General features: G+C 31.4%; 1 protein-coding gene across 2 annotated transcripts in view; it reads left to right on the forward strand.

The window, feature by feature from the left end:
- The window catches only part of HUWE1 (HECT, UBA and WWE domain containing E3 ubiquitin protein ligase 1), a 595,188-nt gene that overhangs the window by 300,245 nt on the left and 276,275 nt on the right, over nt 1–18,668 (forward strand). For both annotated transcript variants that reach the window (XM_085806998.1, XM_085806999.1), the window contains exons 50-52: nt 1,775–1,824; nt 12,590–12,674; nt 12,847–12,960. In XM_085806998.1, coding sequence (XP_085663124.1) covers nt 1,775–1,824; nt 12,590–12,674; nt 12,847–12,960 — 249 coding nt within the window. The remainder of the gene's footprint in view (nt 1–1,774; nt 1,825–12,589; nt 12,675–12,846; nt 12,961–18,668) is intronic.

Genomic DNA, 18,668 nt, shown 5'->3' on the forward strand with positions numbered 1-18,668 from the left:
TTTTAAAAGCTGTTAAATACATCTTTATGAAAGAATAAAAGCACACACACAGATGCACCTGTACTAGTCTTATTTATCATTAAGTGCTGTGAAATATGCATGAAAATCTGTCCAGTTTTATTCTCTGCTATTAGGAATGTATAAGATAGATGTTTATATTATGACAAATATTTGCAAGTCCTTACACAGACTTTTTATGATCTATCTATCTATAAGGCATAATCTTTTATTGTTAAAGAACAGCTGAATAAATGTAATTTTTCTCTTCCATATAATTTTCATAGTACTCATTTTCTTTTCTTAGCTTTAGTGTTTCATAGTTTATTATGTAGTACGTATGCAAGCCTATGAACTAGTTTTTCTTAAGAAAATGCTCATCATGTAATCTATCTCCTGAGGGAGATGTGCTTTGCTGTATTCATGCAAACAATTTTGCATTGTATTTTAACAGGTCAATCTCTGTTTTGTATTATATGCACACACATGTACAGGTATGTGTGGGGGAGGTAAATAAAATTTTGCTGTCCGATTGTAAAAGCTGTGGGAAATCAGTGTAAGATGACTGTTGATGTTTATTGTAAATGATTTAAGCAAATAACTTTGATTTTCTGTGAATATGTATGACATATGACGTGTCCAATCAAAATGTGTAAGTTAATCTTATGTTGCTAACCTATTTCTAGGCATGCTGTTACATGTTTAAAAAATTATGCAGTTATACAATTGTTCTTAAAAGCAGTATCTCAACAAGCAAAATAAAAAATTAAATACTTCAGTTTTTATTTGGATTAGTCTATTAAGAAAAGAAAAGGCAGAAAATTGTATTTTATTAATGTCATGTGACATGGTCTTCCATTCACTACTTTCCAAAAGTCCACAGGTCATGCAACCATAGAGGACTGTAAATGCCATTCTTGTGATAAGGTAGCTTCTCTTTGAGAATAATTGGAGATATATACAGGTTTAAAAATATATCAGCATGTCAAAGAGTATTACTAAGATTTTCAATGGAGCTATGTTGAGTGAATATGGCATGGACCCCACATGAACAATGCCTTTGTTCTCATAGTATTAATTTAGAGGATTGCTGTGACTGACATTCATTATCATCCATGCTTGACCAAGTGCTGCACTAATCTCAGTGGTTTTACGGACTTCACTCTGCTACCTTTACATTGTCACAGTATCTCTTCTAAAGGTACACATATCAGTGTGGCTGATCAAAGAATGCCTTTACTTCGCCAGCACTCAAGACATTGTTTTCAGTGATTCTGCTGAATTTGTTGAATCATATTGCTGGTTTTCATTATTATTGCTCTGAATGTATATTTTTGGTCACACCATGCACTGTTTGTGTAGTCCGTTCCATAGTCATAGACTTTTATTGCAAAATGAAAGCTGGGATCTTGAGAATTTGCATGTGCTTGACTTTTTGAAAGACCCAGTATTCTTAGAATAGGTATGATACTTTCACTCAGCACTAAAAGGGTTAATAATAAAACTTTTCTTTCCTACACAAGAAGCTTATAAAATGAAATTTAAAGCAAATAAAATATAGAATAACTAATTAAGTATTAATGTTTTCCATCTGAATCACATTGTAAATAGTTCAGTAACCTGAATCATTGTGAAAAAATTTAAACCAATTTGTCATTTTCTTGAAAAAGCATCATCATGCAGCATAAAAGACCTTCTTGTTTTGCTCAATTAAGTTTGACTGCTGTATTTTATTGTTAATCAAAATTTTATGTTTCCTTTATTTTCTTTTTTTTAGCTGGATTGTCCATTTTGCCATATCGGGCTGGTCATGCTGCAGCTGCAACTGTAAGTTAATGTTTTTTTTGCTTGTGTATTTTGAATATCGAAATTATTACTCTATCCCATAATAGTAGTTGTTGGTGAATTTAATGTGTCCCATAATAGTAGTAGCAAAAGAAAATATACAAACACAACATCTGTTATAAAAAAAATTAGATTCAGTTAAATTATAATTAAAAATATTATTCTTAATTTTTATTTTGAGTGTTCAGTTAGTTTCTGGGTATTTCAATAATTTTAAATTTGTAGGTAGGATCTCTTGGCCACAAAACTTTGCTTTCCATATATGCTTGAACTTAGAATTATTGGAGCCATCATTTATAACTTGTTGAAGTGACAGTAGCACCAGTATTTCATGAGAAATATCAAGGGATATGTTTATTGATTCTGTGGTGCTTTTTCTGCTGAAAAGAATATGTTTGGTTTCCAAGTTTTCCCCCATAACTTTTGCATTTTCATAACCCCCCCCCAAAGAATGAACATTAGCACAAGAGTAATCTTGGCAATTATATTCAAAAGCATGTTTTCAAATTCTTGATATGATCATTTTGTTGCACTTAAATTGTTTTGGAGTTAATGTAATCGCACATTTTGTTGCAACATTTTCTATTGATGCATCAAGAACTAGCTAATTTCAATCCAACCTTTACTTGAAAACTTTTTTCCATATTATTTTTACAATGAGTTAATGTTTAACTGAAATAAAATTTATTTTTTTCATGTGATAAAATTAGAAAAGTATTTGATTGGTTATAACTAGGTTAAGCAAAGAATTGGAAAATTGCAAAACAAATATGTCAGATGTTATGAAACATTGATTTTCATTTAAGGCTTCACGATTTTGTGCTACAGTACAACTTACAGTTGCTTTCACCAATAATTCTCGTTTAAATTACCACACTTACTACTGTTATCATGTGACGGAGGTAGTCATGTTTTACAAGTTGGTGAAATTAATAATAGGAATTTTTTTCCTATTTTTGGTACTTCTAAATATTGTTGTATAAAAAATTTGAATAACTAGAAGTTTTATACTGTGTAGTTTCATATAGTTTTAAATATTTTTTTCTTCCTGAAATAATTTGATTTTTTTAACAACATAATGAAATTAAAAAACTAGTAATATTTACGGGTTTAATGGTAAATTCTAAGTTAAAGTCAAAACTGCAGGTATTAAGTGTCGGTTATGTATGCTTTATATGAAGCCTTAACGTTTTTGCATAAAACCAAAATTCGGGTTCATAAAGTAATTCATATTCTCATTTTATTTTATGGATTCTGATAAAGAGAAATATTTATATTGTGCATTAGATATATATATGTATATTTTAAATTTGGGAAGTTAGGTGAGGTAATTAATTCAGTTTGCCTGTATTAAGATCTCTCTAAGGGAAATTTCACCTAATAAAGTGGAGAACCATTTATCAGCCAAACTATTCTGTCATTTTGACCAAAATATGAAATAACTAGTAGTGTTAGAGGTTTGGTCTATAACAGACTAAGACTTGAAGCATTGGTAATTGTATTATATTTTGAACGTTGTCTAAACATGTTCTTTCAAATGTTTCAGTTTCTTCTGAATTGGAATGAGAAACTGTGCTGCCAGTGAGTCACTAGCTCATTTGCTGAATATTAAGGAAGTGACTGTAGTAGTATGACTTTCAGTTCATACATTTTGATCCTAGATAAATATTTTTTTGTACAGGAATTTTCAAAATAAGATAAATAATTTTGAAAAATCAAATATCATGAATGAGATGAAATATAAAAAATTACATTTTTTAACTATCTTTTAAGACTTCCTGTTAATAAAATAGATGTATTAAATACATATATTTTTATATCTGTATGTGAAAAATAGTAAAAATTTTAACGAAGAAGTTTGATATACTAGGCCTTAATGAAATCAACTAAGCAGTCAAATTTTTGGGTGCGTCTGTAAAACAATAGTACTCCGATTTTGTGACTAGAGCAGAGCACTGTTTATATGTCTTTCAAGGGACCATTCACAAACAACATATAAATGGGAAAGACTTATAAACGGAAATTTAATTAATGATGTGAAGCATGTATGTATTAGCTTCATAATTTTGATACTACTAACTTGCTACTGATATTACAGAATTTTATTATCCTGCTTTCAATTTGTGTAAAATATTAACTATGTTCAAGCAAATTTAAAATTTGTATTATTCATATTTGAAATAAATATTTAATTAATATTAATAGTTTAAACAATTTCTTATAATTAATACTTAAAAAAATATTACAAATTTCATATTTTTGAAGACAAAAGAATGCAAATTTACTGTACATAGTTATGTAAAATAAAGAAAAAGTCATTCTTTTATTTGCACTATCTTGAATAAGAACATTTTAAGTAGAATTTTAAGTTTTTTAAAGGAAGTTTTTAAGGTACATATGTGCTAATGCAACCACCTTAGCACAATTTGGTAACTTTGTATGGAATAAAAAAGTTATTTGGTGAACTTTTTGTATTTCAGCTTGTAATGGATATGGTTACCTGAATCATATCTGACCTGATGGATTTATGCATGGTAACATAGTTTGGCAACTTCTACGAAAGTTGTTGGTAGTAATGCACAAGTATTTCTTTTTTAATTGTCCTTTGACAAATCTTTTAGTTTTGAATTGTAAGCAAAGGGCTGTGAATCAAATTCAGTTCTTGAATTGTGTCCTTGCTTGCATTATTACACACAAAGAAATTTCTCAGGGCTGTCAATACAGTAGAAAGTATTTTGAAGATAAGGTTATTTCTTCATTCTCTTTCATCATTCCTGCTCCTTAAATGTTCATCTTTTAAAATGCGTTCGGTTATTTCTTCAACTGTGTGTAAGCTTCGTATGTTTACTTGCTATCATTCTTTACTTATTCCTTGATTGTAATGTCTAATCCCAGTAGTTTTCAATCTTCATGCACAATCACAGTTTCTTCAACATTTTTATGCTCAACACTTTGAAAATTCCTCTTTAATGTAGCAATTTTTAATAGTTTATAATTTCACTTGAGTCTTGTAGCTATATTAAGGGCTATTTGAAACAACTTTTGCCTGTAGAACATTTTTCAAACTATAAATGACACCCAGATCTAAAAGTTGTATACAGGTTTCCAGGAAGAGCAGGCATTTTGCAAGAGGTCTGCCGTTTGAGGATGGGCAGTCACTGATAGATAAAATAAAATTTTGTGGTCTTTTCCTCATAGTTTTTTGTCTATTTTCTTGAGCCATTTTGTACAAATGTCCATATTCATCCATGCTACCATGAGCATTTGCACAAAGCAAAGCAGCCAGACTGCCTTTACGTTGCTTAGCTCCATGACACTGGTCCCCTTTGAAAACTAGGGTTCTTGCAAGCATAAGTTTAAAGGAAGAGGAGTTTCATCAAGGTTTGAAATGTGTTTAAATTCATATCCATCTGTTTTTGGGGATAAATTCTTGAACCACACTTCAATGCATTTTTGAGTCTCTCTTTATTATATGACATGAAATTCCATTCCGCAGTTTAAATTTATGCAGCCATCTAATTGAAAAACGAGCTTACTTCACGTTTATTTGAAGTGCTATGGTGAAATGGCTTTGCCTCAGGAAACTTTCCATCGTGAACATGTAATTTCTTTGAAGTGGACTGTCTACAAATTTCTGCCCTTTCTTCACTTCCCCCCCCTCCTTGAACAACCATTTTTAATGTTTGAACTAGAATATCATGTTCCGTTGCTAGCTTAGCTTTCATCAAACCAGTGTTCTCATCAACTTCTTTTAAGATTTGAATTTTAAATATTTAATGAGAATGACTTTCAGTTTCATGACATTTTGTATCTGTTTATTTTGCTCCATTTAGTTTAGTGTACCGAGCATCCTATTCAGAAGCAGGGGAGAGGAAACATATCTATTTTTTCTTCCAATTATAATCTCTATTCATGACCGAGTTTTAAATTCCCGAACCTGATTGTTATGTCTCATGCCTTTGTTTCCTTCTAGCTCCATTTCTGAGAAAAGTACTTGAAAGGTGAGACACCGAAATGTAAAACCAACGTATTACTATTAACCATCTGAGCGGCCAGGGTTTTCGCTAAGAAACCACAAATTTCCCGAAACTACTATGAGAAAAAATTATTATATTTATTTTAATGTAAAAATTCTCCTGGAATTACATACTTGGATTTGTGTACTTTTGATATATTACCTTATTTTCTTTGTCATATTTTAATATGCACGTATACATACGTTCTTACAGATATCACAAAAAATATTCTAGGCCGTATATATATATATATATATACACCGCTTACAGGGTTAAATAGGACTGAACTGGTACTAAGATGAAATGACATATAAGTGTGAGACATGTAAACTATCCTTCATTGTATATAGCAGACATGGCCAAACTGGCTTGCAAGCTATTTGCAATCCTTTGCTATCTGAAATGTGACTTGTTTTTAATAATTATAGTTTAATATTTTAATATGAATTTAAATTGAAACCATGCAATGTCACATTTCTTTATTAATCACTAATTTCTGATATTATATATGTAAACATTTTATGGATTTCAAACTGTCCACTGCTGGCTTATCATCAGGGCAACAAATATGTGAAATTACAAAGAATTTCATGTGTGGCAATTACTATTCCGTTTGTTACATTTTGAACAGGCAATGGTCGTCAGGCTACACTAATATGAAGCTAATTTAAAAGTCGATGCTAATATTTTTATTTAATTATTCTTCTTAATATTTTGTTTTCTCTCAAGTTAATTTTACTTCCAGCAGTGTCAGCTTACACTCCTGTGTGATCCCATTGTTCACAACAGTTGTGATCCATTTGGAAGACTTGCTGTTCATTGTAGGGTACAACTTGGAATGGCATAATGGGCATTTCATCGTGCCCACCTAAAGCACAGCAGGTGAAGATCCTTCAGGGAAAGATCCTTCAAGGAAGATCCTTCAGGGCTGCAGTGATCTATCCGTTTTTCTATTACAAGGTTGGGACTCATCTTGAGAGACTGGAACAGCCGTTTTCTCTAGTTTTCAAATGGCGGGAAGACTGTTGACGTGTTTGCTGTGTGTGGAAGCACATTGCTTTGGCTTTTGCTTCAACTAAACGGGAGGCACTTAGTCGTCTTTGCGAGTGCCAATCGGCTGGTCACTAGTCTTTGTGTCAGTTGCTTTTGAATATGCAGTTGGGATTACCTGCTTTCGGGAAATTTGACTGTGGGGCTCCAATTTGCGTATAGACCCGGTTATGTCTGGTGCAGGAATCTGAATTTTTTTGGTGGACTCCGTTGTGGTAGGGGGCGTCTGGTTTGAATTTTTATTTTCTTCAAATATGGCTTCACAAATTTTTATTACACCACATGAAACTGCCGAGGAAACATCTAGTAAAAGATCTCAACTACAGAAAGTACAGAAAACACCAAAGTTGTTCGCCTATTTTTGGTTGTGACATTATCTGCTGAATTGCATAAAATGTCACCTTTCCTTGTCCAGTGCGTGTCGTATTAAAGAAAGAAAGGATGGCCAATTAACTGATACTAAGCATGTTATTTTGGCCTTTAACATTCCTCATCTTCCACATCGCATTAAAGTAGGCTATTTGCATTGCCCGGTGTGACTCTATGCGTTGCTTTCAATGCCAGTGGTTTGGACACTCGAAGGCTGCATGTCACAATAACAGTAGATGCTCTCGCTCCTCATCTGCGGATCATGAAAGTGAGTTTTGTGTTAATTGTAAAGGATGTCACTCTTCTTTTGCTCCTGTCCCAGATGGAAATCTGAAAAGGAAATTCAGACTATAAGAGCAACCAAAAATATATCATATGCAGAAGCAAGAGATTGATAGGCAACATTCAACCTGGTCCAAATCTGAGTTCTGTCAATGCAACAAAATCTGTTCGCTTAATAGCCATTCAGACATCACTTACCATTCAAACAAGGACTAAAACTGAAGTACCACAAAAAATTCCAAATAGCAATTTATCTGCCAGTACTAAACATACACCAACTCTTAAAAACCTGAAGTAATTAATATTAAGAAGTTCCCTTCAAATAGCATAAGCTCAAAAACAGTAAATTACAGTCATACCTCATAGAGAGTATGTTATCAGATACACTTGAATCCGAAATGGAATTAGAAGGATTAGCCCCACCACAAAGTCTTCTACCACGCCTAACAAAGAAACAGCATAAGCAAATTAAAGATTCGTGATGTCTATTTTAATCTCTTGGAAATGTCGCGGATTTAATCAAGGTCTAGTGAACATAAAAAACCTGATAGATTTTTATTACCCTGTCTGTGGTGGAGTGCAGGAGACACTGGTGAACGTGCAAGCGGAGGTATAGCTGTCCTCACCTCCCATGTTTGCCATTCAACTATCTTACCTTTGAACATGTCTCCAAGCTGTTGCGGTGCAAATCAATATGAGAATGCTTGTGACTGTACCATCTACATGCCTCCTAATGAAGTAATAGCTGAAAAGGAATTAGACAATTTGGTAGAACAGCTGCCTACTCCTTTCATTGTGATTGGAGATTTCAGTGGCCTTAATCATCTCTGGGTTAAAGGTGATATAAATTTTCAGGAAAAAAAATAGACCTCATTAGTGATTACTGCTTATGCCTCCCTAACCCACAAGTGCATGTGCTGGTTCCAACGGACCCGCCCGATTAAAGAAACCTTTCTAAAAACAACAAACTTATTTTTCCCAAGTGGTTGTGGTTCAGTGTAGTCTCCTCCAAGGACATCCTCTTTATGTTTCCAAAATTTGATTTGAAGTTTTTTTTTGATTGGATCAGATCTTTCAGATCCAGCACTCCAATTCGCATTGCTGTAACATAGTTCATTTTTGGTAGCACAGAAAGTTGCAAACGTCACGTAATTTTCCTTATAGGGAAGAAATGTTACGTTTGCAAATTTATTAGAAGATATGTCAACTGTTGCAGACTCCAGTGAAGAAACTGTTGATGAAAATTATAATGAAATTTTTAGTTCTCATGAAATTGCTAGTTTGATCCAGAAATCGAGATGCATTCTAAAAACAAAAATGAGAATGACATTTATTGCTTTATTGGAAAAGACCCCCCCCCCCCCCCCGGGAAAAAAAAAAAAAAAAAAAAAAAAAAGCCTACAGCTGATATTAGAACTCCTGCTCATAATATTATTTGTAAATTGCCTGGAATCATCGGTAAGGCAAAATATGTCCAGGTTTCAAATGAATCGTGGAAACTTTTACTTAAGTGAACAAATGCTGCTGAAAGTAGTCAGTTATACAAATATTTGTATTGCATCTGCCCACCAGCGGCCGAGCAGTAAAGTCACTGAATACTGGTAGTTTGGTCACAAATTCAAATCCCGCGAAAGGGCTGGCTGCATGGACACTTTTGTGGTTTTCCCCATGTTTAATGTGTATATGAGCCAGTTTCCCTTAGAAAGTCCTCCCCTTAGGCAGATAGCCCTGAAGGCTTTGCGATAATCACACACATTATATTGCATCTATTTCTGATAGCTTTCAAAGAAAGAGATGCTCTTCACACAACTGTAACTGAAGTTAGCGCGCTTTTATATGTCTTTCATATTTTTGTGACGTAAGTCATCTCATGTAAATTTGTGGGATCTGAGGGAACCAGATGGAACCAACTTGGAAATTTTTCACAAATTATGTCTACAAACATTTTCTTTTTTTTTTTATCAAGATGTTTGCCTTTTGATGGCATAGGAACTCGTGTTGTTAAGAAAGAATTGGATAAACTTGCTCATATAAGAGAGATTTTTGAAGATTTTGCAAATAACTAACTGCCAGAAATATTACACTGCCAGTGAGTTCATAACAGTTAATGAAGTGGATTGATGAAGCTTTCCGAGGAAGATGTTCTTTTCAGGTATATTCCCAATAAATCTGAATGATGATTCCTGGATAACTTGAATAATAATATAATGAATTCCTAATAAAATCTGTCTTAATGTAATGTGTTTTACTATTCCTTAAAAAAATTTGATTTCATAAAAATATTATTAAAATTAAAATGTTTATTTTTATAATTTGCATATTTTTTAAGTTTGATCATGAAATTTTGCCATAAATCTCTTTTTTCTTGTGAATTTTTCTTCACTGGCCATCAGTAAAAATAGTTATTCCGAAGTTCTGTGAAAATTTTTTAACAGTTTCTTAGTTTAGGATCCAAAGATTTGAATAATCTCAGTATGTTGGTCCTTATGTTATTTGTATAGCGAAACAAAATTACTTTTTAAGCAAAACTCTAAATAAGTTAATAGCTTATTTTTAAATAATTATTCTTTCTGAAATAATTGTTTCTTTGCAGTGTATGTTGACATGTATCATTTAATTTATTCTTTCTAAAAGACTGCTTATGAGTTAAAGAAAATTCAATTTTCTTTTAAATAATGATTTGTAATTTACTCTCTTTTTTTTTTTTTTTTTTTTTTTTTTATATGATTTATATGCGGACCAATGATTTATTTGACTTCTACTAAAATAAAACAGTAGTAATTATAAACGGAGAGATGTAAAGGAAATCAGAAAAAAAAATACTTGTTTTCTCTACCTGAAGAAAAAATGCTCAGTACGAGTTACAAATTTTTATTTTTGGGGGAACCTAACTTTTCTAAATATTAGATATGAAATGTATTTATGTGTATTTATATGGAATCGTGAATCACATATTCGTTAATATACTTCAAAAGTTTATTTATCTAAAAGCTGTCTTGTTGTTTTTGAAACAATATAAATTTGGACATGTGACTGTCGAAGGTTCATAAAATCTATCATGCAGCTCTGCTTCCTTGAAGTTTGGCCATCCCTGGTATACAGTATTGTGTGAAACGGCAAGTCTGTGTCTCGACATCTGTACATTGTAAACATTTTTTTCTTAAAAAGTAACATTTCTCTTGACTAGGTCTTTTCAAACTTTTCTGCCGCGTACACCTCTGTCATTATTGCTAGAAGACAATACTCTGGGCTTTTCCAAAATTTGAAATATACGCGTTTAGTTAGATGTAGATGATTTAATGTATTTTATATGCAACAAAACTTGTAGAAAATATTTATAAATGCCAAAACTTTAAAATACTGAAATTAGTTTTTTATTTTCATTAACTAAAGCTAAATACTTAACAGCTATGTAAAAGGCTGAGTGCATTTCGCCCTGTTTCAGAACCCCTACTGTGACTGAAAATTGGTCAAGCTGAGTTTTTGGTTATTTTTTTATTTATTGTTGATGACATTAGGACAGCTTTTCTTCTTTCGTTAATTCTAATTCATGCAGTTAATCATTTCTGCAAAATGTAATGATGTATTTTATTTTCTTATTCTACTGCTTAGAGATTAAATTCCTTTGATGTAAAATTCTAAGCTGCTAATCTACTTTCCACTGACACTTACCTCTTTTTCAACATGAGCTGTTTCATTGTATTCATGCTTTCGTTTCTGTAAAGTAAAAGCAAAGTATCATTTGATGTATAGTCACATTTGCCATCAATTTTACTGTTTCAATTGCTGGGTCATTTACTCTACTGTACCTCTGTGCTCTAAAGTGAAAACGTTGTTTAGAACTGTTTTATATGAATTCATCTATGCCAATTAAATGAGAAGCTCTTAAAAGCTTGTGGCAGATGAGCTGTGAAATACTTCTGCAGCTTTAGAGGAACAAAATTCTACAAAGCTGTGTACGATTTTAAGATGTTCCAGAAGTTAATTTGTGTTTGTTCATTATTTAGAAAGGTTATTTTAGAAAATTCACAAATATCAAAACAAAAATTAACTGAAACAAAGAGGAAAGGTAATGAAATTGTACAAAATGTTTATACGGAACAATGATGAGAGCAGCAAAAGTAAATACAGAACAATGATGAGAGCAGCAAAAGTAAATACAGAACAATGATGAGAGCAGCAAAAGTAATTAGAAATAAGTAGTATAAAATGCATGTTAACATCTTTCCTCTAGCCATTATTTAGCAAAATTAAAATAACTCCCACCTAATTCCTCTGTAATTTAAATATATGTCTTGTTACATTTACCAGAACCTCCCATCTCCACTTTGACAACGAAGATTTTTTCCCAATATAGGCAATGTACCATTGTTTGTAGGCTAGTAAATTATGTTTTGATAATTTTATTATATGAATGAAATATTTTATTACCTCATATGGCATTTACCTGTGGACCTCAATGAAAATTTTGGAATTGTAAAAAAGGGATGATAGACCTAAAACTGTTTAAATGTTCTCACTTCAACTGTAATTACAGCTGTAATCTAATTGTATCAACTTTGCATGCCTCTCCTCTAGCCCCAAAATGGCCATTCTTTATAAAGCTACACAAGTATTTCATTTAAGGTTTGTTTTAAATCCGCTGTGTGGATTTGCATATCTTCTTTGTAGCTTTCCCCAATATGTAATTTAGATATCCATGTAGGTTTTTCTATGAAAGTTTGTCATGATGGAAATCCTACTTCTAATCAGGCATGAGCCATTGACAATTTTGAAGTTTTCTCAATTTTATATTTTCTAGCAATTTGTGATTTGATTGTTACAAGTACTCAATAAATTATTTAAAAACTTTGTGCTGTTTACTTTTGTAATATTGATGTGTAAACTTAATCTGACTAATCATTGAGTATGTAATATGATGTTTATGTCTGTAAATTATGGATAAGTTCTGTGAATGTGGTTTTGTGATGTACAAAAATTACTTTTATATTATTAGGTCGTGTAAACAACTATCATTTTAACTGTTTCAGATGGATCCTGCTCTTGAAGGCTTGATGAATGAGATTCTTGAGGGACATGAAAATTCTGGTGATAATGAAGATCAAATTCCATCTGGTAACTTCAAATAACTTTATGATGCTAAAATGCAATTTTTTAAAGCAGCTTTGTTTTCATATTATTTGAATTTCTGTTAAAAGAGATAACCATTTGTATATTTTATTAGCCATTTAGTTTTCACACTTTTGCATTGAATACAAATATATTTAGTTCTAATTTATTTTTGTAGATACCAGTGTTGAGGCAGGAGAACAAGACCTTACTGTTACTGTTGAAATGGGAGATCATTCCAGTGCACCAACAGGATCTCGCCACTCAAATTCCTTTGGAAATCAAACACAAGGTAAGGATTGAAATTTATATCAGAATAAGAGTTGCAGATATTAAATTTTGAGTACAGTTTGAAATTGTACACCTTTAGTAACAAATTGATAAGAAATTCTACTTACTTTTATTACATATTGTAAATAAATTACACTTAGTAAATGATCAAAACAATTGACACAAGTATACTGCTGTAAAAGTTGTGTTGAAGATGCACATCCTTTAAATTTGGGTGAATGTTGCGTGACTTAAAAAAATGATCTTTTCAAGAAGCATTCATAGTACACATCACCTTCCCATTTCACATGGGAAAATGCCTTAGTATTTTATTAAGATTTATTATAAATTATGAAGCTTAATAAAGTGTTGCACCATAATTAGATTCTTTTGCATCTATAATCTTTCTAGACCCAAAATGGAAACTAACTAAAATAAACTAATGAAAACCAAAGAAATTTATGCTTTGCCATGAAGTGACTTGTTACTCATGAGTATCGTGCTGAAAGACATATGCTATTTTGTGTTCCCAAATTTGTTGTTCAAAGAGGGCAAAGTCAAAATCTGCATTTTTGCCTCAAATCCCCTGCACACTGGAAAAAGAAAAATTGTGTGTGAATGCTGAACTGATTTGCAAATATTTAATGCAGTTTAATTCAGAGATTAGTAAATACTGTATATGGAAATTCGACTGCAACCCAAAATCACAAGCTGTGTATGTTAAACACAAATGTTTGTTTAAATTTGTGTGCAAGGCATATATGTATGCTTATACATGTGTACATGCATGTTCATGGTGTAGCATGTTTCATGGGAATACATGTGACAAACAGGGTAAGAGCAAATGTAAAGGTATTACACAAGTGCAGAAATACAGTACAAAATTCATAATCCCTCACATAGCAAAAAACATTCTTGGGATATCCCGAGGATGTTGCTCGCGGGATATGCGCACATCCTCAGGACATCCCGGAATATCCCGCAAACCTCCTAACACCTCCTCCCGAGTGCTTAATGTTACATCCCAGGATATCCTCAGGACATCCTAACAAAGTCCCATTGACAGCATGTGGGATGTTATTAAGATATAAACTCCTACTTACTACATCCCCGGGATATCCCACTAACCTCCTAAACACATCCCATTATATCCTAAAAACAGCCTATCTATGTCCCATTGACAGCATATGGGATGTTATTAGGATTTAAAGTCCTGCTTACTACATCCTCAGGACATCCCGTAATATCCCAGTTTCCTCCTAAACTCATCCTGAGTGCTTAATGTCACATCCCAGTATATCTTTAGGACATCCTATCTAGGTCCCACCGATAGCGTATGGGATGTTATCAGGATTTGAAATACTAGTTACAATATCCCTTTAACCTCTTAAATATATACTCTCAACTGCTTAGTGTCACATCCCAGTATATAACAGAGGAATCTTCCAGTGAAAGTATATGAAGGTGTTGTGATGATCTAAAACCTACGTATTTTACACAGATAGTCTCAAATCCTTCTCCTATGGTTACTATGGAAAAATCAGAAATGTTGAAAATATTTATACAACTTATTTTGGTATTTAAATCTGAATTTGTGAATATATTAAAACTGAGCAAGGAAATTAAAATGAATTATTAATACAAAATATTAAAACTGAAAATTTTGCTTTTATTTTTAAGATATTAAAAATCTTTCGATAATTTTTAAACATCCAATAGCCCCCAAATTGAATTATTCATAATTAAATTATTTTACAAAAGCAGTTTCTAATTTCAGTTAATTTGTATTAAAAATTCAGTAATAAAATTAGCCATTTAATAATTTTTACATAAATGAATCATCTTTCTTTAAAGCGTGTTTTTAGGAATTTATAGTGTTTCGATGACATTGTTGGGAGATTGTTAAAAGGAATAAATTGTAATTTTAAAACTAAATCAATTCCTAGCCTCAGAATAAATAAATATGTTTTTGTAACATGATAATGCTGTAGGATTTTTTACATATTTAATATTTAGTTGTAAAAGTGTGACATTATGTTAACAATTCTTTGCATCATTCAAAAGGTAACTCAAGAAGCTCTTCTAAAATAATATCTTTCTGCTCACACAATTAAAAAAAAAATCTGAGAGGCCTCAGATTTTAGCAGTCACTCAAAAAGGCTAAAAGTTGATGAATGCATAGATTATCAATACAGTTGGGGCAGTGGAAATAGCAAAACATTTTATAAGATACTGACCCAGAAAGTTATATATCTTCTATATATTTGAAAAATGAAGAAATATATCATGCAATTATGTAAACATATTTAATGTTTTCAATTAGATATATCATGAATTAAATGCATTTTAAATCAATCAGATTAAAAATTTAAAAAAGCATTGTTAAGAACTGTGTGTATTACTTTTAAATAGCTTGGCTTGTTAATCAATAATAGATTAGATTTTAAAGGTAAACATGTTAAATTTTGCCAAATGGCAAGACTTGAATGAAAAGCAAAACAAGTTTACGATTGACGATATGAAGTCACATTTCGAGACTAATAGCCTTTTCGGATTAAAAAAAAAGTTCCTGAAAATAATTTGCAATGGTTCATTGGTATTATTTTATGGAAAATTCAGTAAAATAAAATTAACCAGTTGAAATCAGCACCAAATTAAACTTTGTAAATTCTAGCGAATGTTAAAGGTTATCTCATCCAGAATTTTATTACTAACCATTCACTTCAGAGCAAAATAAAACAGTAATTGACATTTATATGACAATCAATATCTAAAATTTAAATCTGCATTTTATGCAACATAAAAAAACTCCAAAAGATCTACTGTTTACCATGCAATTAAGGCACTTTATTCTGCAATCAACTTTACCAATTATTAACACTTCTAAGTATATTCAGTTTACTCTTTCTGCTCAATATATGCTGTGTAAAATTTTCCATAAATTTATTAATTCATTTTATTTTGAGGTGAGCTTTTATTCAACTCTCAGTGTCGAAGAGAATGTTTAGTTCATTTTTTATTCGGTCTTAAAAGATAAATCAAAATACGTGGATTTATGTACGTGTATTTATGAATCAAAATACATGAGAAATCACAGCGAGAAAAGCACTGCTACCTTAAACTGTGATTACATATAACAAATGCAGTGAATTATAGTTAAAAAATAGTGAAAATATTTATATTTCTGTACTATTTCATATATAACATTTTCAGTTTCGCATATGTGGCAGTTTGAGATTTTTTTTTTTTTTTTTCATATACCAATTTTTTTTTTTAATGTCTAAAAATTTTTGCATTTTCAAGGAAAGCTTATTCTTTCACCTTTAGTATATAAGTAATGGTAATTTACCAGATAAAATTACTTAATGGGGAATATAGAAAAATATCTAACCACTTACCTTTGTGACTTCATCTGCAGAGAGACTAAAAAAGTAGTTCAGCTAAATCTGTTATAATAAATATTTATAATAATGCTAAATCCTATAATACCTATTAATATGACAAATTTTTGTAAACATATTTATTTGGATGAAAAATAAACACATTCAGAAATTTATGGCACTATATTATGATTAACAGAGGAAAAACACTTTTCAAAATTCAAAATAGTTTTTATTAATCCAATTTATCACATGTTCTTTGAATTCCTGAAAAACAATCTTATATCCATGTATTCTTATGTATCTAAGAACTGATAAACTGGATCTGTGCCATTGCCTTTCACAGCACCTAAAATAAAAAAACACTCACAATTACTATACGTGAATATAATTCATAATTAAATTTTAAAAAATGACTATTAGAATGCAAATTAAAGGAAGCATTTAAAATATTTTAACATTTAGTACCTATAAACAGAGTAGCAATTACTTGATTATTCGATTATAGTAAAATAAACATGGGGGATGCCTTTTAAAATTTTTTATGTCAGAAAATAAACTCAAACCACCAGCTGAACATATGAGCAGTTTTATCAGTCAGCCACTGATAGGTAACCTGGATACCGAATCAATATATAAAGTTGCCAAGATGAAGAGAGAAACAAAATTATGATAATCACATCTTACCTAATCATAAAACTATTTTAAATTTAATGTGTAGGCAAGGCCAAAAAGAGTGAGAATGAATTTATTTTGCAACACAAAGTAAAGTTGTCTTGCAGGAAAAAAAAAAAAAAAAAAAAAAAAACTTGTCTCATGAGATTGGCAAGTAAAAAAATAATTAACTACATCTGGTAACATTTATCTGACAACACATAAGTAATTGTTAGCTACGTGCAAAAAATAAAATCTGATCATGATAAGCAATATGCAGCTTTAAACTTTTGAATTTAACTGCAGAAATCTACCAAAGAAGTATATTTTATGTTGTAATAGTAGTAAATGAAGATGTGGTTAATCTTTACTCTATGGTACACCTTGGTTTCTGTCTGAAAAAAATCGCAAAGTGGTATTGGTTGTTTGTGAAATGTGGAAACCCATTGTGTCAAATAAGTTTTTCGGTAACCCTAATGTTGATAATGTTGTCGAACGTAGCCTTTGGGGGAAAAAAAAACTTTTTTTTGGTCAATAAAAAGGAGTTATTTGAGCAAATATTGCCAACGTGTTGTGATAAATTTAGTTTTGGGCTATTTTTTTGTAATAGTAAACCTTTTGTACGGACCCAGGTTTTTGGTTCTTACCATTCTTTTCAATTGCTGTGTTTGGTTGCACGGAAGTGGTATGGTCTTGTATTTTGAACATGCTATTTATTATTTTTGTGTGGGTACCATCGTTTGAGTATGTCTGAGGTGACTAAGAGACGAAAAATTTAATTGAATTGCTTACCTGGAGGATGGAGGAGATGGTGGTGGGAAGCCTAAACGTATGCATGTGAAAAAAAAGATATGTTAAAAAAATGACGTTTCATTTATTTATTCGTCTCTGTGTGTTAATTTTTGTTAAAAGATTTGCTGTTTAATGTTTTTATGTTAGGAAATATGTATTTTTTGTAACTTATTCCTCTTTCTTTGTGTATTTTTGGTTGTCTCTGTGTGTTAAGACAGCGACGAATTTTTTCTGGTAAACATGATATTTTTTAAGGCATTTTCTTAAAGTGAAAATAGAGCAATGTGTACATGGATAAAGTTAAGGCAGTGCACAATGCCTTGTTTGTGCAGTTCTCTCTCTTTTTCTTTTTTTTTTTTTTTAAAGTTAAAATAGGTCGATGTGTACATGGACACCGAGTTTGTATATGTCTTTGATCTCTTATTTTGGTTTTGTGTAGCAGCCATCTTGAAATTGGTGCCGATCCTCCCAAGTGACGATCTTGGTATCAAAAAGGAAACGATTTGCCAAGGGTTACAGTAGAGTAAATTTTTACCAAAGATGTTCTATCATAATCACCATTTCAGTGGTTTAAACACTAGTGGAGCAGTATGCAGAGATGAAGATTTCAGTTTTGTTTACACAGCATGATGGTTTAGGCACTCTAGCCATTACAGGGAACAAGATTATAATAAACATAGCCACAGCAATTGTCTATAAATATTGGTGTATAACACATTAACTAATATATTTCTTATGCTAGTATATACAGAATCCATAATCGAAGTGAAAATGAGAAGACTGTGCATGCATTTCCTTTAACGGAAACATGGATTTGACCATACAAATCTCAGTCTTACGGAACATGCCACACTATGCAGATACACAGTAAAATGTGCTCATGTTGCTCATTTGTTAGAGCTAT

The sequence above is a fragment of the Stegodyphus dumicola genome, chromosome X1 (assembly GCF_044657685.1).
Source record: "Stegodyphus dumicola isolate Sdum_Otavi_A_Nest chromosome X1, ASM4465768v1".
Classification (NCBI taxonomy): Eukaryota; Metazoa; Arthropoda; class Arachnida; order Araneae; family Eresidae; genus Stegodyphus; species Stegodyphus dumicola.